Raw genomic sequence first — 18,684 nt, 5'->3', positions numbered from 1 at the left:
GAGAGGGAGGTAGAGAGGAGACACTGGATCAGAGGGGACAGGAGAGGGAGGTAGAGAGGAGACACTGGATCAGAGGGGACAGGAGAGGGAGGTAGAGAGGAGACACTGGATCAGAGGGGACAGGAGAGGGAGGTAGAGAGGAGACACTGGATCAGAGGGGACAGAGACACCCTGAAACACAGGAGAAGATGTGTGTGTGTTTTCTATCCATGTTTCTATCAGGTTCTGTTCACCTGGTGTGCTACATGGTTCTCTTTCTTCATGGTTAGTAGATCAGTTAACAGGAGGAGGTTCACTAAGTTTCTGTTGTTGGACGGTCAACTGTCACATCAATACAATGGCTTTGGTGGTCTGTGTTTAGTAAAGTATTTACAGCATTCTATCTATCCACACACACACACACACACACACACACATTATATATACACAATCCACAAAACACAATCCAAAATAATCGGTTTTAAAACACATTTTTTATTCTGTCAAACTGGGACACTGAAATTAATTTACAGAAGCAGGAGTGTTTTGTCAACAATTAAATAAATAAACATTCTACAGACAATGTTTACAAACACCAATAATAAACAATAACAACCTGATGAATGATTTCTAAATGTGAAGGTTTTACAGACCAGTGTGGTGATTCATTCTATTGATTAATGACTCTAGTTTACAGGTTACATCTTCAGTGGTGTTTAATCAGGAATATTTACAATCATATGATATATTTACTCACTACTAGAGAGTTATTGTCAGTGTTTTACTACAGTGTGTTTTACTGAACATGACCATGATTAAAGTGAAACATCATGTTGTGTTTGACACAGGGACCATCTAACACAGAGACACTGAGGAGTCAGAATAATAAACCCTAAACCCTGGATAGAGGGGCTCAGTGAATGTGGTGTTGAATGTGTACAGGTGGGTCAGTGTGTCAGAGGAGACCCTGTAGAAGGACAGAGTGCCGGCTGGCCAGTCCAGATACACTCCTACTCTGTGGGAGTCTGAGGAGGTGACAGGTAGGAGAGTTGTCTTATTATTGTGCCTGACAGAGTAACCTTCATCATAACAGTACAGAATCCAGGACTTTTCATTGTATCCAAGCCAACAGTCACCCCCTCCTTTCCTATTGATTCCTTTATATGTCGCTCCTATCTCAGCCCCTCTCCCACTCCACTCTACCTCCCAGTAACAGCGTCCAGACAGACCCTGTCTACACAACACCTGTGGATGGTACTCAAATCTCTCTGGGTGATCAGGAAACGGCTGCTCTTTTGTCTTCCTTGTCACCTTTCTGTTCTCCTCAGACAGAGAGAGGAGTCTGTTTACTGTGTTTAGGTCCAGTGTGAGATCACAGACATCTGATAGATGAGACCAAGACACAATATTACACATCATCATCATTCATATAATACACACACATACAGAATGAAACAAATATGCACACAAACACACACACTCCAGCTATATAAGTGTTCTACATAATAAATCACTTACATTTCTTCAGTCCTGATTTCAACATCCACTCTCCACCATGATCCATACTGTGGAAGAAGCAGAGGAGCAGACTGTCATTCAGTGACACACAACCTGTCTTACACACAAACACACACACACACACACATATTACATACCTGCAACACAAACAACCACACCGACTTTACACACAACCCCCCTCCCATCACACACACACACACACACACACACACACACCACCTCTCCCTGTCCCCCATCATAAACACACCACACTAGGGTTAGACCATGAATCAAATTATGATCTAAATTGCGATCAAGACTTGGACACTTGGACACAACCCCCCAGTCACACACAAACACAATACACAACCCTCGAATCACACACAAACACGATACACAACCCCCCAATCACACACAAACACGATACACAACCCCCCAATCACACACAAACAATATACAACTCCCCAATCAGACACAAACACACCACACAACCCCCAATCACAAACAAACACAATATACAACCCTCCAATCACACACAAATATACCACACAACCCCCCAGTCAAACACATACGCAATACACAATACCCGAAAACACACTCAAACCTCCTCCAATAACACTCCATACACAACCCCTCCTCTAATAACACACCATACACAACCCCTCCTCCAATAACACACCATACACAACCCCTCCTCCAATAACACACCATACACAACCCCTCCTCCAATAACACACCATACACAACCCCTCCTCTAATAACACACCATACACAACCCCTCCTCTAATAACACACCATACACAACCCCTCCTCTTATAACACACCAAACACAACCCCTCCTCTTATAACACACCAAACACAACCCCTCCTCTTATAACACACCAAACACAACTCCTCCCCAATCTTACTGTCACAGTGATGAATCCGATTTTAGTTTAGGTTTTATGTGAGAGTACACTTATTGAATAATTATATTTATTTACATAATAATTATGCTAATATTTTGTCTTCTGCAGACACAATAATACAATGATGCAAACTTTTTGAAATTATTGTTGATCAGGAGATTGAACTAAACTCTCCAATCAAGGGTTGCTTTGAAATGTCAACCCATTCTAATCCATGTTAAAGGGCTGAGTCTTGTATCGGTGTAAAACCATGTGATTGATGACATCCGTATTTGCAACAATTTGCAACAATTTTTTAAACGTTATTGTGATACAGTTCATAAAAGGAAATTAGTCCATTAACAGATTCATTAGGCCCGAACCAATGGATTTTACATTAGTAGGCAATTGTCAGGGACATTTCTCTAACAATGTATTCTTACTGATTAAAGGAGATCCCTTGCTCAAATTGGGAAAGTAATGTGGAAGTGGGGGATCTGGTATTTGCATTGGGGGCATCATTGACTGGTATCGGTTGGTTGTAAAGGTACTCATTAATCTGCGCATCTGTATAACTCATCAGGGCATCTATTGTCTGTCTGGCTTCGGTTGGAACTCTTAGAATTGAAGAATTTACCTATGGGGGGAAGGAGAGTTTGTCCTTTGTGTGAAGCTTAGGTTGTAATAGAACAAAGGCAATGTGTCCTGTTGAGTTGGGGATGTTGTGCAGGACTTTACCACACCCCTTTTATCTCCTTATATACTGTTGATTGACCTGTATTAATTTAGAGACTATTCACTGCTACTTTGTAACCTGCGTACTCTCTCCTTGCAAGTATATTAAACCATTTATTGTGCAATTGAGTTTTCCTGTCTTACTTAGCATTTTCGTAGAATTGTTTCGACTATAGAAATTGCCATCACAGAAACTGTACAGTATATCCATATTAAAGTGTCTGGGATCTTTTATTTCAGCTCAGGAAACATTGGACCAAGACTTTGCCTGTTGTTTAGATTTTGGTTTAATGTAAAAGCAAACACCACATAGACCGTGAGTCATGTTTTTACTATTTCGATTATTCAAATAATCTCGTATTAAGGTATAGAATAATCGATTATGAAAATAATCCAAAGCAGCACCCCTACTGGAGAGAAAATAATAATGTAATAATCTGTTGTTGTGTTTTCATGGAGGCCCTGCTGGTTGTGGGTGTTTCACCTCCATGTCTGATAGGAGGTCTGGTGGGGCTTCATCTATCAGACCTTTAGAAAATCCCATTGGGCAGGAGGTTGGGGACTTTGTCCTGATGGGAGCTCAGGGCTGGTGGAGGTTCACCCACTCAAAACAGTAGCTGATTTTAGTCCATTGTTGTAGTGTAACACCTCTGTTGTATTATTATAATGTTAATGATCACTATGTCATATTAAATATAAAAATAAACTACTATTACTCACCTCAGAGTCTCCAGTCTACATTGTGGATCCTTCAGCATAGCAGAGAGCTTCTCCACTCCCGTATCCTTCAGGTCATTGTTATTCAGATCCAATTCTTTCAGGTGTGAGGGGTTTGACTTCAGAGCTGAGACCAGAGAAGCACAGCCTTCCTCAGTGATTCCACAACCTGACAGTCTGAAGAGAGAATATCATGATGTCACAAACAGAACAATAGTTCAAAATGACATTAGAATATCCTCTATATATTATATCTTGTCATGTCAACTTGTATAACAAACATTGCCAATAAATTACACTAGAATGTAATTTACTATATAGAAAATCAACAATGTACTCAGTCAATAAATATACTGTGTGTCTGATTGTGTGTGTGTGTGTGTGAGAAGAGGGGAGTAGCAGGAATGATAAAAAACAAGGGGTGGATCTGTGGACATCAGAGGGTTGAAATGAAGATTAGTTTGAACGGTTGATAAACCTGGAAAGTAGGCCTGCAATGATAATTAAACAAAGTCAACTTACTTATCTAGTCAAATCTGTTGGGTTTTGGCTGTTGATTACTCATCATATTGCCTATTAACCTACATACAGTATATTTGGAAACTCTGAACACAACAATCTCACACATTACCTGAAATATTTCTGATCCTACAGGCAGCAGTGAGCTACACACTGACCCAATACACAGGTGTAACAATCTAACATCCCTGAATATTTCAAATAGAGAAATAATGAAACCATATGTTGTAATATAGGCTCAGAATTGTCTTTCTTCATGGACACATCCACTATGATTTAACACTTAAAACCAGAGCATACAGACTAGGCTGGAACATCGTATCAGTCTCTTCAAATACATACGGTTATTGACCAATCAGGAATCAAATATTACTGTATGTGTAATGAAGTAATGTGTACATATGTTTTAACACAGTCGTCACACTGTCACTTGAATTTATGTTACAGTGATTCACTACGATAAAGTTATACCTCTCACACTGTAAAGGAAAAGAAAACCACACTACTACGCTCAGATGCAATAATTTAATATCATACCAATGTTTCTACAGACAAGCGGTCTTCTTCAGGGTAGCAACAAGGTATATCTCTCACACTCACAGCTGTATGGAAAGGCAGACCTCATCTGACTTCCTCAGACTCTGGGACCGATAGTCCAAAAAAGAATAACTAGCTGATGGATTCAGACCATGTTCTCCCCAAAAACATATGGTCTAAATAACCCAGATGTAGAAGATCATTTTAGTTGATGGTTGTGTTTGGACACGGTATGTTCAAAGGTATGAATATATAGACAAACTAGCTGCTTGAGACCACAGAGTTGTGTAGTTTCCCTGATTACGTTCCTTAGTTATATATCACTTTATTTTCATGAACTGAAAGTTTAATGCCATAGAATAAGTGGCCAGGTGATCGCAAAGATTATTGAATCATTGCTCATAAAATGTAAAAAGGTTATTATATTCAGGCTGATTAAATTATAGAAGAGCAGTGAACATTTATATTGTACCAGTGAACAGTGGACTTTACCAGGTGGTTGGGGACTTTGTCCTGCTGGGAGCTCAGGGATGGTGGAGGTTCACCCATTGATAACAGCAGCTGTTTTCAGTCCCTTGTTGTAGTGTAACACCTCTGTTGCATTATTATAATGTTAATGATCACTATGTCGTTTGAAATATAAAAATAAACTACTATTACTCACTTCAGAGTCTCCAGTCTACATTGTGGATCCCACATCAAAGCAGAGAGTTCAATCACTCCTGAATCCTCTGGCTGATTGTAGCTCAGATCCAATTCTTTCAGGTGTGAGGGGTTTGACTTCAGAGCTGAGACCAGAGAAGCACAGCCTTCCTCAGTGATTCCACAACCTGACAGCCTGGAGAGAGATTATCATGATGTCCCAAACAGAAAAATAGTTCAGAATAACATTAGAATATCATCCATATATTACATCTTTGTCATGTGAAAATTAATTAAGGGCATACTGTTAAAACTGACATTGCCTATATATATATGACACACAAATGTAACCCACTTTAAAGAAAACCATCAATGTTTTCAGTTAATAAATAGACTGTGTGTGTCTGTGTGTGTGTGTGTGTGTGTGTGTGTGTTTGTGTGTGTGTTTGATGAAGGGATTAGCAAGAACGATACTAAACTGAAAAACAGAGGTGGATCTGTGGACGATAGATGGTTTAAATTAAGATACGTTTGAATGTTTGATAAACCTGGAAAGTAGGACTGCAACGATATTTACATTAAGTCAACTTACTTATCTAGTAAAATATGTTCCGTTACGGTCTTTGATTAGTCAAATATAATTCCTATTAGCCTACAGTACATACAGTATGTTTAGAAGCTCTGAACACAACGATCTCACACATTACCTGAAACATTTCTGATCCTACAGGCAGCAGTGAGCTACACAGTGACCCAATAAACAGGTGAAACAATCTAAAGTCCCTGAATATTTCAAATAGAGAAATAATGAAACCAAATGTTGTAATATGGGCTCAGAATTGTCCTTCTCCATGGACACATCCACTATGATTTAACACTTAAAACCAGAGCATACAGACTAGGCTGGAACATCGTATCAATCTCTTCAAATACATTTGGTTATTGATCAATCAGGACTCAATGTCACGGTAAGGTGAGCAGCAGCGCCACCGTTCCATACACCTTCAGTTCCGATCATCACACGAATGCATCCCGGACTTGTTTTGTGTCACATGTCTTCAATCATCTTCACACCAGGGGTCTGTTGCACAAAAGTAGAATGAAGAAATCCAGGATAACTGAAAAAGAGCAGCTTGATTTAGTGTGATCCGCTCATCGCGGCTTAACCGGTTGCACGTTTGCCGAGCCAGGATGAGAAGGTGAAGCTATGTCAAGCCAGGTGTAGATAGTCGGGATAAGTGCAAGTCCACGGCGTTCTTAAATAGACCACGGTATCGATCACAGAGTCACTGATTCAGAGATGGAGAAGACGCGTGCAGCATATTTTTCACCCGAGGAGCAGCAACTAATTATGGAAAGTTATGAGGAGGTAAAGCATATAATATGCAGAAAGGAAATACGGCGGCTGTTATTAAACAGAGAGAAAAAGCCTGGCAGACAATAGCGGACCGACTGCATGCCTAAGGATTTAAAAATATCTACTTACTAGAAAAGTTGTACACTGTTTTAATTGCTTTTAATATGCTTGTTTTATGTGTCGGTTTCAGTGCTGTATCTCGTTGTGTGCTAAATGTGCTGGTTGTACTGTAGGTGTCTTTGAGTAGCCTAACATGTAAAGCACAATATAAATAGCATTATATTATTTAGCCTACATTTGCCATAAAAGTGAGCAGAGGGAATTAATGTTTCTCAGGAAATTTACCCTAAAGACTAGGCTTAATTTCAAACTCTCATGCCAGAATGTTTTACAACCATGTGCACAAATCTCTAGAAGCTATGTCTAAGTCTAAATATCTTCCTACAATTAATGTTCATACAGAACAATGTGACTGGGCAAAAAAGAACCTGGCAACAAGTAAAGATCTAATGTAAAAACATTTTGCAAGCTGGTAAGTGCTTAATTCTTAACGTTGTGCAAATGGTATGTAGAAACTACTTACAAGATGCCTGCTCACATTTTATCTAAACTGATTTTAGCAGTTAAGAAGACTCATTTGTCTGGCACTATGACTCCCCCCCCCCCCCCCCAGCTGAGGAAATGGCCCTTGATTTGAACCAAGGAAGGCCTGTGATGGAAGGATCTGTATGTAACAGGATCCAGATGCAGTACCAAACAAACAAGTGACAGCACTAAAATAAAAAGCTTAAGAAGCATTGTGGTGTTCCCTGTGTGATGAATGTACACTACACTATGCAAAGTTATTAGTTCAGTGAGGTGAGATGAAAATTGAGGTTATGAAACCAAAGTAAGCTACTATAATATCAAATAAAACATTAGGCCTAATTAAGGAGTAACACAAACAATCCTTTATTGGAGAATGACAAGACAATGAAATCACCCATCTGAAATAATGTATTGGTCTCTGACCAGCCTGCCATTAATGTCATCTGGGAATATAGCTGCATTGTCCCACTCAATCTCCGGTGCCACTGCTGGACCCCTTTCCTTTCTCAGACAGGCAATATTGTGTTGGACCGTGCAGGCTACAGTACTGTCACAGGCCCTGTCTGGGGTGACCCTCAGGTGGTGGAGACACTGAAATCGTGACTTGAGAAGACCAAATGCCATCTCAATTCAGGCCCTTGTTCTTGCATGGGCAAGATTGTATCCTTGCTGTGCTGCTGTCTGAGGGTCTGCAAGGGGAGTGAGAAGGTATGTCTTACAGGCATAACCCTTGTCTCCCAGCAGAACGGCAGAGAATTCACCTGAGAATACAAAATGTAATCATTACAACTACACAAGTAAAACCTTTGACGCAATTGTGTTTATCAGTGAAATGTGTGTGGCCTACCTTGTGATAGTCTCTAGGAAATGGTACTGGACCTAAAAACTCTGGAGTCATGGATGGACCCAGGCCACTTTGCCTCCACATTGGTAATGATGCAGGCAGCATCACAGATCATCTGAAACAATGCAATGTTTCCTATTCAGTATACATGTCATGCACAGAATACATTTGGGCTAGTTCACAGTAACTAAATAATTTTTACCTGAACATTGATACTGTGGAAGGATTTTCTGTTGACACAATCTCCCTCGTGGGCCCCTGAGGGGCGTTTAATGTGGATCTGTGTGCAGTCCAGCGCACCAATGACATTAGGGAAAGCTGTAACACAAAATAGTCTGAGTATATCCTGTGACTGTTGTAATGTAACACGTTTTTGTAATCTGTAATTCAGGTTACCTGCAATCTTGTAGAAATCTCTTTGATGAAGCACATTCTTCTGTGGCCAGCGAAGGTAATAAAGATGTGTGCCAAGGATTTCAGTGCCAAACACACTTCTGACACAACGGCAAATAGTGCCTTTATTTAGAATTTCGGCATGTCCCACGGCATATAAAAACATGCCGCTTCTAAAAAAACGCAGTGCCACACAATAACGGATTCCATCACCAGTAAATCGATACCTCTCATGCAGGTACTCGTCGGGAAAAGCTAAAGGGTCTGATCTGTCACGAAACACCCTCTCACGTTTGAAAGCACATCTAAATATCAGCGCTTCTTCATCCAAAACGTCATTCAGAAATGGGCATGCCATGGTGCAGGGAGAAACACAGGTGAATGGGACTTCATATATTGCCCTCATAACTGACTTAATTGAAATCCCCGTTGCAAATTCATCAACCATTTCAAACCATCTAAACTGCAATAGTAGGATTTAAATCAAACTCATCACAGCAATAGTGACAAGTAATGCATGTTAACAATAAAGTAGAAAAGATTCAGAAGACAACGGAACAACTGTTAAAGACGTTTATTTCGGATCAGAGCGGCAGCTGATTTAACACAGGACTTCAGGATTAATCTTAGCCTGGCTGTTAGCCTGCTCTGGAGCAGGCTAGCTGCAAAGAATAAATCTCCATGGTTACTTGGCTGGGTTTAATTCCGCCTGCTTTTGTGCAACCAAATCAAAGCTAAATTAATCCAGAATAACTTGGATATCCCGGCTTAATCCCTTATCCTGGTTTTGTGCAACAGGCCCCTGGTCCTTTTTTGCTCATCAGTATGTGTTTAAATGTTTCCCCTCTGCTCCCCACAGTGTGGATCATTGTTGTTGTCACTGGATGTTGTTGTGTGTTACTGTTAAACGTAAGTTTCTTTAGAGCTTTTGTGTACTGTAGTTTTGCTGCTTTAGTCAGCCATTTGCTTTCGTTGTGTTTTGTTGTGCTCGTTTGTTTGTTTCTTTCATTAAAAGAGAACTACACTGACCACCTCTGCCTGCAACCTGGTTCCTTGCTCCTGCAACACCGTACATTCATTACACTCAAATATTACTGTATGTGTAACAACGTAATGTGTACCTATGATTTAACACAGTCACTGGAATTCATGAAACAGTGAATTACTATGATAAAGTTATATCACTCACACTGTAAAGGAAAAGAAAGCCACACTACTACGCTCAGATGCAATAATTTAAAATCCTACCAATGTTTATACAGACAAGCTGTCTTCTGTCTTCTTCAGGGTAGCAACAAGGTATATTTCTCACACTCACAGCTGTATGGAAAGGCAGACCTCATCTGACTTCCTCAGACTCTGGGACCGATGATCCGAAAAAGAATAACTAGCTGATGGATTCAGACCATGTTCTCCCCAAAAAACATATTGTCTAAATAACCCAGATGTGGAAGATCACTTTAGTTGATGGTTGTGTTTGGACACGGTATGTTCAAAGGTATGAATATATAGACAAACTAGCTGCTTGAGACCACAGAGTTGTGTAGTTTCCCTGATTACGTTCCTTAGTTATATATCATGTAATTTTCATGAACTGAAAGTTTAATGCCATAGAAGAAGTGGCCAGGTGATCACAAAGATTACTGAATCATTGTAAATTAAATAATGGTAAAATTGTGATAATTTTCATGCTGGTGTAATTATAGAAGAGCAGTGAACATTTATATTGTACCAGTGAACAGTGGACTTCATCAGGTGGTTGGGGACTTTGTCCTGCTGGGAGTTCAGGGCTGGTGGAGGTTCACCCATTGACAACAGCAGCTGTTTTTAAGCTATTGTTATAGTGTAACAACTCTGTTGTATTATTATAATGTTAATGATCACTATTTCGTTTGAAATATAAAAATAAACTACTATTACTCACTTCAGAGTCTCCAGTCTACATTGTGGATCCTTCAGCAGAGCAGAGAGTTCAATCACTCCTGAATCCTCTGGCTGATTGTTACTCAGATCCAGTTCTTTCAGGTGTGAGGGGTTTGACTTCAGAGCTGAGACCAGAGAAGCACAGCCTTCCTCAGTGATTCCACAACCTGACAGTCTGGAGAGAGGTTATCATCATGTCACAAACAGAACAATAGTTCAGAATAACATTAGAATATATATCCTCTATATATTACATCATTGTCATGGAGGGGGTAATTTGTGAGGGGTAATTTGTGAGGGTAATTTGCATGACTGTACTTACAGTGCAGTTCTGCAGGTTTTGATCACTGGCAACAACCCCAGAAGACCTTCCTCTGATGTGGAATATTTCTTCAGGTCAAACACATCAATCTCCTCTTCTGAAGTCAGTAACACAAAGACCAGAGCTGACCACTGTGCAGGTGACAGTTCTTCTCTAGAGAGACACCCTGATCTCAGGTATCTTTGGATCTCCTCCACTAGAGAATGGTCATTCAGTTCATTCAGACAGTGGAACAGATTGATGCACCTCTCTGAAGAGGGATTCTCCCTGATCATCTCCTTGATGTACTTGACTGTTTCTTCATGGCTCTGTGAGCTGCTTTTGGTCTTTGTCAGTAGACCTCCAAAATGCTTCTGATTTGACTCCAGTGAGAGACCCAGAAGGAAGCGAAGGAAAAGGTCCAGGTGTCCAGTCTTACTCTGTAAGGCTTCATCCACAGCAATTTTGTGAAAATCTATTTCAGGTATTTTCCTGAACTTAATTGTTAAGGAGTTTGATTGTTTTTGACCCATTCTGATTTTATTTTTGTTTTTGAATGAGAGAAACACATAGACAGCAGCTAGAAACTCCTGAATACTCAGATGGACAAAGCAGAACACCTTGTCCTGGTTCAGCCCACATTCCTCTTTAAAGATCTGTGTACAGACTCCCGAGTACACTGATGCTTCATTGATATCAATGCCACACTCTTTCAGGTCTTCTTCATAGAAAATCAGATTGCCTTTCTGTAGCTGTTGAAAAGCCAGTTTTCCCAGGGTCAGAATGCTCTTTTTATTCCAATGAGGATCTGTCTCTTTTTTCCGCTCATATTTGACATTCCTGTGTGTGGACTGAAACACAAGGAAGTGTGAGTACATGTCTGTTAGGGTCTTGGGCAGCTCTACTTTATCATCTGTGGTCAACATGTACTCAAGGATTGTAGCAACGATCCAACAGAAGACTGGTATGTGACACATGATGTGGAGGCTCCTTGATGTCTTTATGTGTGAGATGATTCTGCTGGCCAGGTCCTCATCACTGAATCTCTTCCTGAAGTACTCCTCTTTCTGTGGGTCATTGAACCCTCTCACCTCTGTCACCAGGTCAACACACTCTGAAGGGATCTGATTGGCTGCTGCAGGTCTGGTAGTTATCCAGAGGAGAGCAGAGGGAAGCAGATTTCCCTTGATGAGCATTGTTAGCAGCACATCCACTGAGGTTGACTCTGTGACATCATAACAGCTCTTGTTGTTCTGGAAGTCAAGGGGCAGTCGGCACTCATCCAGACCATCAAAAATGAACAGAACTTTGTATTTGTTATAGTTAGAGATTCTTGCTTTATTGGTTTCAACTGAGAAATGATTGATGAGTTGCATCAAACTGAGTTCATCCCCTTTCATTAAATTCAACTCCCTAAAAGGGAGGGGAAATACGAATTGGACTTCCTGATTGGCTTTTCCTTCAGCCCAGTCCAGAATGAACTTCTGCACAGAGACAGTTTTTCCAATTCCAGCAACACCCTTTGTCAGCACAGTTCTGATAGGTTTGTCTTGTCCAGGTGTTGGTTTGAAGATGTCATTACATTTGATTGCTTTCTCTGGTCTTGCTTGTTTCCTGGTTGTTGTCTCAATCTGTCTCACCTCATGTTCATTATTGACTCCTCCACTTCCACCCTCTGTGATGTAGAGCTCTGTGTAGATCTTATTGAGAAGTGTTGGGTTCCCTTGTTTAGCGATACCCTCAAATAAGCACTGACACTTCTTCTTCAGGTTAGATTGGAGATTATGTTGGTAAATCACAGCAAGCTCATCTGAAGTAAATAACACAGATTATATTAATGATGTTTCTATAAATTATTACAGCATTTTATACATTCATAAATAACACAGATAATATGAATATTCATTTAAATGACTGTATTGTAAGTAGGGTTGCACGATATTGACTAAATGTGATATTGCGATATTTATCGACTAGTACAACATGAATAAATAAAGACCATGTCAACAGAACAGGACATGTTGTACTGGTGGTACAGAAGACCTGACAACCCTGTCCAACTATTTAGAGTTCCAGACATGCGGCAAACTGGGGATCAGGACTGTCATTAGTACTTGCATTTGTATTAATTGCACATTTATACATCCCAATTATACATACACAATACTTAACACTTATATAATACTTAATACTTATATTATACTAAATACTTATATTATACTTAAAACTTGTATTATACGTAATACTTGTACATATATTATACTATAATATTTGTGCATTTTCTATCCTCTTCTATTTGCACTTCTAGTTACATGAAATCTGCATATTGTTGTACTGTACTTGTTGTACTGTTCAATGACAATGAAGTTGAATCTACACTGAAGTTTTAGAAAAACTGGTCCAGATGAGCCTATTCAAAATACATAGCAACGCCAGCCATGCACGTCATTGATTGCATCTGCCAGTGCATATATAAAGCCATAGACATCTGTGGAAGAATCTAGAGCTCTTTCCACTGTGAGAATGGCAAGTTATCACAATTTAAGCTATTTTCAACACAGATTAATAGGTGGAGCTCGTGAGATGGGTCATACCATTTCGTGGGAGAGGAGAAGTTTGGATTTTCACACACTACCATTTAAAGGGTGTACTGCGAATACAAGAATTCTGGCCAAACATCTAACTGACAACAGCAGTATGGCCATAAAAAGACTGTGGGAGAACGTGACCAGCGTCAACTAGCAGGAATTGTTTCGCACGATAGACCTGCAACACTGCCTCAAATAACATCTGCATTCAATGCTGGGCCCTCAACAAACATCAGCATGAGGACTGTGCAACTTAAAGGTGCCTATTGTATTTCTTGGCAGCACATACATCATTAGAGATTTCTTTAACTGATTACATCTCAATTCTAGTGAGAAGTCATTTTGACTTTTGATATTGCGCAACGGGTTATTGCGATAATGGTATTTAGTCAATATATTGTGCACCCCTAATTGTAAGATATCTGTCTCTCGTCTCTTTCTTTCTTCAGAAGAAGTTGTTATACATTGTCTCAAGGTCACTATAATATCATTTGGAACATTCAACAGTAAAGTCAGACAACTCTTACTTTTCTCCAGTTTGTCAGCAAGATCCTTCTGGTTCATGTTCCTCAGGACATGCAGTGTGATCTTCAGAACCCACTCTTTGGCACTGCTCTCCTGCTTCTCATCTTCAGGGTCCACACCTTCCTCATCCTCCCTCTGACTCTTAAATCCTTCTGGGATATCTGAACTCAGCATTGTCTTAAATCTCTTCAGCTCTTTCTTCACAAATATCATGATATTCTGTTCAAGTAACTGAAAGTGAAAAAGTGAAAGTGAAAAGGTTCAAATTAGACTGAATTAAAGTTATTCAAATATCAGAACAATATTAACAAATGCATGAAAGACAACAGGTTAACTTTACATGAGGTATACAGAAACAAATGTACATAACAGGACCACATACACTGAATATAGAGGACAGGTCTGTTTGATGACTCTGGACAGATTGACCACTGAGAATCTCTGACTCTGATCTCTCCTGTTGGTCTCTGTAGACAAAACATGACATTACATCAACACTTCCAGAGTTTGTACAGACTCACACAGTTTTGTGCTTCCAATATCAGGAGTAACAACTTATTTTCAAAGAAAAAATAAATAAATGCTACTATTCATAATCCAACATTGACTATTGTAGCTCTGTAATAGAAACATGTGGGCTCTTAAATCCAATTAACTCACTGTTAAAAACTACAAATCAAAGAATTTAACTGGTTCTCTGGTTGATTTTTTCAATATAATTTTTAAGTCTCTTTTATTTGACAAGGCCACAATACAATTATAGATCGGAAGTAACTAAAACCCATTTGTAAAAAAGGCATTGGTAGTCATCTCCTAATCTCTCTAGAATTTTTAAAAATGTGTTATTTCTAACAAAAACAGATGACATGTACATTGGTGCCTTGTGTGTGTGTGAAACCGATAGGTGACGTTAGCTCCAATGCTAACACATTTATAATTTAATAAAACTATAAAAACAGAATCACAAAATAACAACTATATCATACATACATTCTCCTTAGCTTGGTATTTCATATCGTATGTTTTGTTAATTCCTCACCTTCTATATAACGCTTATAATGTTTATGTGGTTCCTCAGCCTTTGTTTAGTTGTTTTGCTCTCTGTCAACTAACTGACTACTAGACAGGCTGGTGAGAACATCAGTAGAGTGAGTGCAGGTTAATCAACTACTAGAGTAAGTGGCTCCCTCTGCTGGCCGAGACAAGACCAACACCTTTTGTAAATTACTAAGAATATACAGCACTTCATGTTCTCCCACATTACTGGTGGATAACATAGTGAAACCACAACAGGTTTGTGACATATAAATAATGTTGCCCGTAATGTTGAATTCATATCAGTAACAGAAACCAAACTATTTTGACTTTTGTGCGTTATTAATACAATGCATTATACTCCCATTGTACCAGCTTCATTTAATGCATCTTAATAAATATGGTAACATACTTTTTGTTATTTATCTTAATTATTAATTGACATGGTACAATGTATAATGCAGGTTAACCATTTCCATGATCTATATCTATACAATGGTATAAATGATGTAATAGCATGGTGTTATTAATGGTAGGACCATCATATTTTAAGTCCAACAGCATGATACATTTACATAATTCAGACTCAACCATGTTATACGTGGAAGTACCTTAGTAGGACCATAATACATTTTAATAAGAGTAGACTTTCATAGTAAAAGGGAAACAGCATTACGAAAAATAAAAACAAACAAAACACTGGGAGATGGAAACGTTAAAATGTTATCTTTCCTGTGGTTATGTTATGATGTCTTTAATGTCATCTTCATGAATGTTTTTGTTAAATGCTTGTACATTGTAATTTTTGGTTTGCCTGTAATGTCATTTTCATTAAATGTTGAACCCAGAAAGATTAGCTATTGTTGTGGTGTCAGATAATGGAAACATAATAAACTAATAAGAAACAATGTCGAAAATCCCTGACATAGATCCATGAGTTTTTATTACCTCTGATCAGGGGAGAAGTCTTCCTCTCTGAACACTATAGGTTGATGCATAGACTTGTCACTTTTCATGGACACACAGCTGGGAACAGGACCTGCTGGTCCCTTTATATGGTCCCTGAAAATGATACTGTTAAATACAAAACAGCAGTGTTTTTGTTCATAGTGGACTTTCTTAGTAGTGATTGGTGTATGTGGACAACGTGAGTCTGTGTCTCTTTCTGGACCCTATAATTAATAATGAAGAAGGACCCAGAGTGTTTTGTATATGGTGGACTTTGGAGTGATCATCTGTTATTCTTAACTGTATTGTTTAAACATTAAAATAATGATCATATTTATAGTACACAAATAATTAATTATTGCACACATAAAGTGTAAGGTAATCAAAAGTTTATACTGATATGTATTACACATTTTGAAAGTGTAGTTTAACAATTTAATTATTACACTAAATAACACAGCCTCAATATTAAATACAAACCTGGATTTAAACATTAATAAACAGATACAACAGTATCTAGAACATATCAAAACCCAGCTTCTCTCTCTTTCTCACCATGAATCTCCTGTTTTGAATGTCCAAGGTGGATCCATAGACTGGCCGCTGTTCATGGACACACAACTGGGAACAGGGGATCCTGGTCTCTTCTGGATCACCCTTCAACACAACAGAGGGAAATATTCAGTCACTTTTTACTCTGATCTCACATGTGGGAATCCATTCTCAAAACAAATTAATATAATTTTACCTCTTAGCTGTGGTGTCATGTTCCCCCAAAATACTGATTTTAGACGCAGAGCCCTCTACCTCCCTCTCCCCAGAAAGACTCATTTTAGAGGCAGTCCCCTCTTCTCTCTCTGGAGAGAAACACACTTCCTGGATCAAGACTCAAAGACTAGAAGACACAATGCCTGAATCTGATACAAACTGAAGAATAACAAACATTACTATCATCAAAGAAATACCACTAAATAACAAACACAGAATTAAATTATCCTTTCACTTTTACATACATTTTACTGAAAACAAATCAACACATTTGAGAATGTGGACTGACTAACTACATTGAGGTTACAGCACTTTAACACTGATAATGACTTACTCCAAATTATCACTCTCTCTGCTTTGTTCTTTGATGAATCATTATGAAATAATTTCTCTCATCTTATCATTAAAAAAATATTATTATACTGTTAATGATAATTATAATATTATTATAAATTATACTTCTACGTCAAATCAAAATGGATCCTGTGAAGGAAGTTTACTTTCAGTTTTACCTGTGCTAACTGACCTGCCTCCAAACATGTATTACATAAGTCAACAGTAGGAGGAGCTAAAAGATTTGAAGTCAATACACTCTCTGTTTTAGTAACCTTTGTTTGGTCATGTTTGTGACAGGTAAATTACATTCAGAGTAATGGAGATAAAACAGAAGCAGTATTGGTGGTGCTGTACATTATAAATTGCTACTTACTGTTTATATCATGTATATAAATGTAGGCTGACTTGCTAAGCTGATGTAGCATTGATAACTTCAAGTAGTCACTCTCTCTGTAGTCACTAGCTCTATTATCATTATGAACTTCTTCCTTCACTTTCTTTGTAGATAAAATAAATGCTCTATAAGCTTTACTGTACAAAAACGTGACGTTCATTGTCATCCATGCTCCCTCCACACATCTATAGAGGAGACACTCTCTCTGTTTAGCTCTATAATCATTATGAACAACGTTCATTGTCATCCATGTTCCCTCCACAGGTATGACCTGCACACTGTTATCAAAACGGTCTAACAGTTTAATATAACTAGTCTAGTTTGATGATCCATAAGAGAACGCACTTACATTATAACACAAATTGGTGTTTTTTGACATATTTTCTGATCTGCGCTGAACAAATGTCATTTCCATCACATGTAAATATTTGATTATTATCAAAAAATATTATGATGTACATAATTTCTTAACAGTGTAAGATTACTTTAACACATAGTTTTACCAGTTTATACCTATATTGCAATTACCATAGATTTGTGGATTAAGTAAATTAGTTGTCATGAGGCCCAAACACAAAGTTTAAATCCACTGCAACCTGAAATATAATATTGGATTGGTTAGATACGTTTCAGAAAAATAACTATGTGTTATTACATTAAGTGGAACATTATCCCTTAGACTATGCAGAAGTTTTTAATGAGTGATTAGAATTTTGGAAATATTTTTTAAAAAGTTATGAAGTGGTGGAAATGACTGGGTGTTGTGGAAATGACAATGAATGGACATCCATGTACAAAAACAGAAGACATTTATTTGAAACCTTCTGAAGCAGACAATTCCATTTAACAAATCATTATTCATTAGTCATTAGTCTGTTTGGTTCCATAACCAGATGAACAGTTAACAGTCATACTGTAAACAACTTTAACCATATCACATGAAAAATGTTTTGAATTTTGGAATACTTAAAAAAACACCTAAACTTTAGTCATGTCAATGCATTGTAACATAAACTATAAAGCATCTTGAGCATGCACACGCTGTGTGTGAGTGAGTTTGGTGTTGTAAAATTCTAATCAGTCTCTTAGATGAACACTGTTCTGAAGAGAAAATTTAAAAGACACCTTCAACTATATCATATCAATTATCATATAACATGAACTGTAAAGC

The 18,684-nt window shown here is 38.3% G+C and overlaps 1 protein-coding gene and 1 long non-coding RNA gene across 2 annotated transcripts; both read right to left on the bottom strand.

Moving 5' to 3' along the window:
* Nucleotides 1-834: 834 nt before the first annotated feature.
* LOC117595298 (NLR family CARD domain-containing protein 3-like) lies at nt 835-17,140 on the bottom strand. Its single transcript, XM_034295549.1, has 10 exons — nt 16,764-17,140; nt 16,571-16,672; nt 16,016-16,141; nt 14,415-14,499; nt 14,035-14,263; nt 10,941-12,729; nt 10,620-10,793; nt 3,819-3,992; nt 1,498-1,544; nt 835-1,361 (listed from the first exon to the last, which is right to left on the bottom strand). The coding sequence occupies exons 1-10, from the start codon at nt 16,844-16,846 to the stop codon at nt 835-837; spliced, it is 3,336 nt and encodes a 1,111-aa protein (XP_034151440.1). The 5' UTR covers nt 16,847-17,140.
* On the bottom strand, nt 8,180-8,531 carry LOC117595320. Its single transcript, XR_004576531.1, has 3 exons — nt 8,505-8,531; nt 8,306-8,417; nt 8,180-8,219 (listed from the first exon to the last, which is right to left on the bottom strand). It is a non-coding gene; the product is annotated as an uncharacterized LOC117595320 (long non-coding RNA).
* Nucleotides 17,141-18,684: the final 1,544 nt, after the last annotated feature.

This window comes from Esox lucius, chromosome 11, assembly GCF_011004845.1.
Source record: "Esox lucius isolate fEsoLuc1 chromosome 11, fEsoLuc1.pri, whole genome shotgun sequence".
Classification (NCBI taxonomy): Eukaryota; Metazoa; Chordata; class Actinopteri; order Esociformes; family Esocidae; genus Esox; species Esox lucius.
The sequence above is the reverse complement of the archived record's forward strand: the minus strand, read 5'-3'. Positions and strand labels throughout refer to the sequence as shown.

Bases quoted from the DNA above. Each gene is read 5' to 3' on its own strand.
- LOC117595298 (XM_034295549.1), bottom strand. From the start codon at position 16,846: ATGAGTCTTTCTGGGGAGAGGGAGGTAGAGGGCTCTGCGTCTAAAATC. The intron at 3,993-10,619 runs GTGAGTAATAGT...TTCTCTCTTCAG, and splicing joins TGTAGACTGGAGACTCTGAA to ACTGTCAGGTTGTGGAATCA. The intron at 1,362-1,497 runs GTAAGTGATTTA...CTCATCTATCAG, and splicing joins GAAATCAGGACTGAAGAAAT to ATGTCTGTGATCTCACACTG.